At 37.2% G+C, this 6,322-nt stretch overlaps 1 protein-coding gene across 1 annotated transcript in view; it reads right to left on the bottom strand.

Moving 5' to 3' along the window:
- Nucleotides 1–1,487: 1,487 nt before the first annotated feature.
- The window catches only part of TTC8 (tetratricopeptide repeat domain 8), a 49,807-nt gene continuing 44,972 nt past the window's right edge, over nucleotides 1,488–6,322 (bottom strand). Inside the window, exons 13-14 of the mRNA XM_005605394.4 lie at nucleotides 4,145–4,228; nucleotides 1,488–2,186 (exon numbers count right to left, since the gene is read on the bottom strand). Coding sequence (XP_005605451.2) covers nucleotides 2,070–2,186; nucleotides 4,145–4,228 — 201 coding nt within the window. The 3' untranslated portion in view covers nucleotides 1,488–2,069. The remainder of the gene's footprint in view (nucleotides 2,187–4,144; nucleotides 4,229–6,322) is intronic.

Genomic DNA, 6,322 nt, shown 5'->3' with positions numbered 1-6,322 from the left:
TCAGTGATTACTTAGTGCGGGCAGCCTTCTGGCCATATCTCATTTTGCTCAGTTGGACGCTCAATGATATTAATTTTGGTTGCAGTTTGGACATGGGTTGGATAGCTTTTTAGCCATGGGAGAAGGCAACCGTTAAGCCTCCTTCTACAGAAAGGTTGGCACAGAAGCCAGAAGTTATGCAGTCCCGAAATAGTTTTGTTACAAAGATGCATGTAGCTCCTGATGCACATGTTATGTCATCATTCTGTCCTTAGCCATCCTGACTCATTCTTTGCACTGGTGTTCACATTGAATTAACATAAACTCAGGACAAAAATTTCTCTATCGCCTTAGGAACACTGACTCATTTATTTTTTGCTGTGTTCATATTTCCTTATTATTCAATTTTACGAATGCATATAACATTCATTTTAAATGACAGTAGCTTTATTTACAAGAGAACACTAGGAGGCAATTTAACATAGTGGTTAAGGGCACATGTTCAGGGGGGCCATATTGCCTGCATTTGATCCCCAGCTCTGCCACTTCCTAGCATAATCTTGGGCAATTTACTTGACTTCTCTGTGCCTCATTTTTTCTCCTAAGTAAAATGGGAATAACAGCACCTCATAGGACTGCAGTGGGCATTCAATGAATTAATCCAATCCACATCAAGTCTCGGGAACAGGGCTAGATACATACAACGTCCTCAGCAAGTGCAAGCATTGTTATTAGCTTATTCTAAATTAGCTAAGAAAATGATTCACATTATAAAATTGGAACCTAAATATTGAATACAGTATTAGGAAATTTGATAGGGCTTACGGAAATTCTCATGAGCTACACAAGCACTAGCATGTCCTGGAGAACCAAGGAAGGTTCAAGCCTAAAGTGCAGGAACAAGATCCTGGGTTCTAGTCGTGACTGTGCCACCAACCAGCTGTGCAACCCCGGGCCTTGCTTCTTCATCTGTGCCACGAAGAGATTCTACAAATTCTCTGAAGTTACCTCCAGCCTCTAACGATCTGTAATTCCTTGAATTCACAGGTAGCTAAGTAGTACTATTTAAATCTGAACAGAAACATCTATAAAAGAGTTCTCATGAAGTTAAAAATGAGAAATAACATGGACAGATCCCAAAGTCCAAAATACGAGTTCAAGTGGCCCTGGCCCTTTAACACATTTCCTTGTATGGACGCGTTAATGAGAGTTCCACTAAATACCGGAGAGGAGAGACTTGCCAGGATTTCACAAGGCACCATATGGAGAACAGCCTAACCTCCCTGGGGCTGACCACAGGTGGGACCCCGGGCCTTGACTCCATTTCTAATCCTGCTGTAACAATGTGATGTCCCATGAATAGCTTCTCAGAAAGAAACAAAATTGGTGGTACATGATTTCAAATAAAATTTAAAATAATGACTTGATTTCTAAGATTACTGGACTTCTGAAAAACTTACTTTATCTGAGATGACTGAAATAAAAACTCATGAAAAATAACAATGATGTTGTTTCACATACTAATTTATTTAAAAGCACAATATATAAGAATATGTAGAGTGTCTCACAAAACATTTGATAAAAAAGAATTTTAAATACAAAATTTTTAAGCTTTAAATAAAGTCTTTACTTAGGAAAAATATACACACTTTTAGCCACAAAAGTGCAGTTTTAAAGGCAGATTTCAGACCTCTTAAGCTACGTGATACCTAATAGCTAGCTTAAGGGACATTACAGATGTGCATTTATAAATATTTGAGGAAGTTCATGAAAATGTTTTGTAAACATTATGAACAAACATTTAGCATATAATGTGGGAGAAAGTTGGATGATCTACTTAAAAATGGTTAAAGCTTATATTTTATAATATTATCTTATAAAATTACTATTATTATAAAGAATTCATTATACATTCTGGTTTAAATTCTCTTATGTCATCTTCACTAATATCAAGCACAGGTTTGTATTACATATATATATATATATATATATATATACATACACACACACACACACACATATATATACAGACTCTACTTTTTCCCTTGTATAATGCCCCTGCATAAGAATCTACTTGCTCCAAGGAACAATCAGAGCATGGCAAAATGCTGCTTTAGCTGTTTAATTAAATGTTGGGTATCCACATGATCTGGAAATGCTGCTTCAGACTTTTGAGCGGCAACATAGCTTCTCTGTAGATCCCCGATCTGTAAGAAACATCAGAAAAAGACCACAGAATGAGACCAGAAAAAATGAGTAAGAAAGCAAAAAATAAAAGACAGACTATCTGCCTATCGTAGAAATGCAAAGGTTCTTAAAGGTAAACTGCTTGATCTACTTTGACCTTAGAATTCTTTCACCCAGATTATAATTCAATCTTGAAAAATATATGAGAAAAAGAAAACAACCAATTATACAAACAATTTCTGTTCCATGATAGCTGTCTCGTTATGAATTCATAAACCCATGTTTTCTCTTCCTGTCACTGATAGTATTATAAAAATACAATGCCATTTGCAAGTTAAAACGGCCAGCTCTATGTAGCTCAGGAACACCATTTGTAATGTGCCACAGAGAAAGACATGTTTTGATTAGGGAATTCTCTTTTAAACAGAACACTCAAGCAAAAACTATTGTATTTAAGATAATAACATGCTCTAGGAGGTTTTAAATGGTGCTAGCAGAGTAATCTGGTTTTAAAAGTTTATAAAGGGTCTCTCTGATTTTCAATAAACTTTGTGTTAAAGTCCAGTCCCAAAGAAAAACACACACAGTATCTGAACCTATCTGAATATATCTTGATTCATGTGTACATTTCTAAAAAGAGGGTTTTCAGTGTGTGCACACAAAAAAATCTAGGTAATTCAATTCTGGTATTTTTTTGTAATGTATATATGCTAAAAACATGTTTCCTTTTTAAAATCATAGCATTTCTTTTTAACATACTATTTTCTCTTAGGAAAGTGTAGCCTTTTGTTTAAAGAAATATCTCATTTGGAGTTACATATTATTAAAATGTGCTAATATTCCTGAAGGAAAGCAATCGAGTCCTCTTTGCGGTTTAGGTGCGCAGCAGCACAGTGCAGGGGAAAACGCGTGGGCATCATCGGGAGCTGGGTGTGAATTCTGAACCTACCAGTGCCATGTGACCCTACGGAAGGTTCTAACCTCTACGAGCCTTCGGTTCCATTAGAATATAAGCTGCATGAGGCAGAGGTTGCTGTCTGTTTTATTCATTGCTAACATCGTCTGTGCCTACTACAGTGCCTGGTGTATAGCAGAGGCTCAATAAACGAAATATCAGTTGTACAAAAAAATGAGTGAGGGAGGCAAGGGATACCTACATTGCAGGGTTGTTGGGAGAATTAAAGAAGGTGTGTAGAGCCCCTGGAACAGTCTGGAACACTTAACAGTGAACAAAAATTACAACTTATGAAAGACAGCTTATTTTCAAAACAGAAATGAGAGTGCAGAGGCTTTGTGCTCATACTATGAAAAATGATGTATTTTTATAATGTCTGTTGGTCTATAAAGACTCTTATTTACATCAGCAAACATTTTTAGCCATTTCCTTATCCTCAAATCTCACCTCCGATGTTAAAAGAAGGTTTCCAAATAAAAAGTTAGCTATTAGACGTCTTTTGTTTATTTTCTTCTTATTATTAAAAATGGCACATGACTCCTTTTAGCTTTTGGATATCAACCGACTTGCAACACAGTATTAAAAGTTGCATTTTTCCCATACTTTCACAGCTAAAGCAGATTTTACTAATCTCCCTAATTTTACAGTAATCATGCCAGAGACTTGGTGGCAATATGATCTACTAATAACATACAGGATTTTTTTGCTGTAAAAGCCAATTACTAAATCATTCCCAAACCAGGAGTTACTTAATGAGTATTTTTCAATGACTAAATGTCATATTTTAAAACATAAAATAATTCTCCTGAAATCTATAATGGTGTTAAGTTTGGTCAATATTAAGTGACAAATTCCTTTACAGTTTATTAAACAGTCCCTTGAAGGAAAGACATGTATACAAAAATTGTTTTAAAAAATCACATTTTTCAGAAAGGCAGAATTTCCTTGATTATCTGCACTTTTTTTAAACCAAGAAAGAAAAAGAAACAGATGAGATGATACGTTAATAAAGAAAGAGAATACCTTATCAGAGATTGTTGCAAAATTAAAATGCGGCTCATACATATGGGGTGCTAAAGATGACGCAGTTTGTAACAGTGCCCTTGCCTGCGTGAAAAAAAAAGGAAAGAAAAGAAAAACCAAAGGTATATGAGCATAAATCATCACTATATTTCCGAGGTCTTTTTTTTTTTTTTGGTAAAAGAATCCTTCACCCAGGACAGGACCTTAATAAACAAGATCCTGTGATAAACACAGATGATATTCCTCATGAAATACAACTTACTAATACAGAGCTAACTATTTACATCTTGCGAAAATTATTTTAACAATAAAATGCTTCAGAATATGGAGAAAATAAAAGAATTGAGAACTCAGAGTAGATTTAAAGTTATTTGAGATCCACTGCTCTTGTAAAGTTCCTATTTCAATATGACATACGACTCAAAATATAATCCTCTCAATGCTAAAAAAGTCTTATTAATCCAGCTTTTGCTGCTGTTGATTGATTTTGTAGGCTTCTAATTACCCGTTCTCTAATGCAACAACCAAGACAACCAAAAAGCCATATTAAATTTCAAAGCCCCGAGGTCTGTGCTAGATGACAGTGAGCAAGCATTCATTATACTGCTGACCTGAAAAGGACAACTGAATGCAACTGAAAATGACAAGCTTTCTGTTCTCTAAAGTACTCAAAAACAAAATTCACATCATTTTTGTCCCCTACAGGCTCCAAGGTTCATACATCGCAGAGACCACTGAGTGACACGAGATGCTCATACATTCGTTGTTAAGACCACGAACTTGGCATTCCAGGCAGCTGAACAATCTCTTACTTGTAGCAAAACCCAAAACCTCTATCCACGACCCTGAGGACAAATTCGCAGATCTTTTTTTTCATGGAAAATAAAATACTTCATGTAAGATGGTGGATATGAATGTTTAATAAAATGGGGTTAGTATCATGAAAGCTTTCACCAAAACATTTCTATACCAGAGAAAGTACAATGATTAGGAGGGAAAGAAAATCAGCAATGTGGTAACAGAGAAAACCACAAACAAATCCTTGCTTGGATATGGACACAGGCAAAGTTCCGTGAAGAACAAGTTCCCATTTAGAGTAGTTACTTTTTGTTTATAAAATACAAATCCATCCTATTGACCGTGGGGGAATTTATGAAATAAAAGCAACAGCCAGTGATGTTTCTTCCCTCGCTTTGTTTAAAGCTCATCACTGTGCTTAGGAGACCAGGTTGGAGGTTACCGTCCTGGCAGCTGCTCACTATGTCTGCAGCTGTGAGGAAAGTTACTTGCCCTCCTCAGGCGCGTTTCTTCATCTCTAAAGTAGAGAATGTAATAATATCTACCCCTGATTGCCATTAATATTGTATGAGTATAGTTAGCATTTTTAACTTTCTGTTACGTACATAATAATAATACCATTTATTAAGCATCTACCCTGTGCTCAATACCGTGCCAAGTGCTTGACACACATGATCTGCTAATCGTCACAAAAACACCTTCAGGTACTGTTATTACCTGATCTTACGCATCACCCACTCATGCCACAAATATTGACTGAGCACCTACCCTGTGCCAGGCACTGTCACTGGTGCTGACAACAGAGCATTTAGAAGACAGAAGGTCCCTTCTTTCACACAGCTACCATTCTACATCCTACATATCAATTTGAAAATATCTCATAAAACGATAAGCACTGTGAAGAAAGAAACAGTAGGAGATGTGATAGTGCCTGAGGGCTCCTTTAGACTGACGCTGGAGATGGCCTTTCTAAGGAGGTGGCAATTAAGCTGAGACCTGAACAACAAAAAGAAAAAAGTTATTGCAGGATGGAAGAAGATGGTTGCAAAGGCCCTACAGTAAGAATGGGCGCTGCACCTCTGCAGAAGAGTGAGGCAGCTAAGGCGTCCGACATCAGTAGGAAAGAAGCAGTGGCAAAGGGGGGTCTGAGAAGGAGCCAGAGGGTAGGTTACATGGGGCCTTGTAGGCCAAGGTTTGAAGTCCAGATTTTATTCCAAATGCAAGCAGAAGCCCCTGGAAGATGCTAAGCAAAGCAGCAATAAAACAGTCTTGTTTTGGGGGCCGGCCTGGTGGCGCAGCAGTTAAGTTCACACGTTCCGCTTCAGCGGCCCAGGGGTTGCCGGTTCAGATGCTGGGTGCAGACCTAAGCACTGCTTATCA

The sequence above is a fragment of the Equus caballus genome, chromosome 24, assembly GCF_041296265.1.
Source record: "Equus caballus isolate H_3958 breed thoroughbred chromosome 24, TB-T2T, whole genome shotgun sequence".
Classification (NCBI taxonomy): domain Eukaryota; kingdom Metazoa; phylum Chordata; class Mammalia; order Perissodactyla; family Equidae; genus Equus; species Equus caballus.
This window is presented reverse-complemented; position numbering and strand designations above follow the sequence as displayed.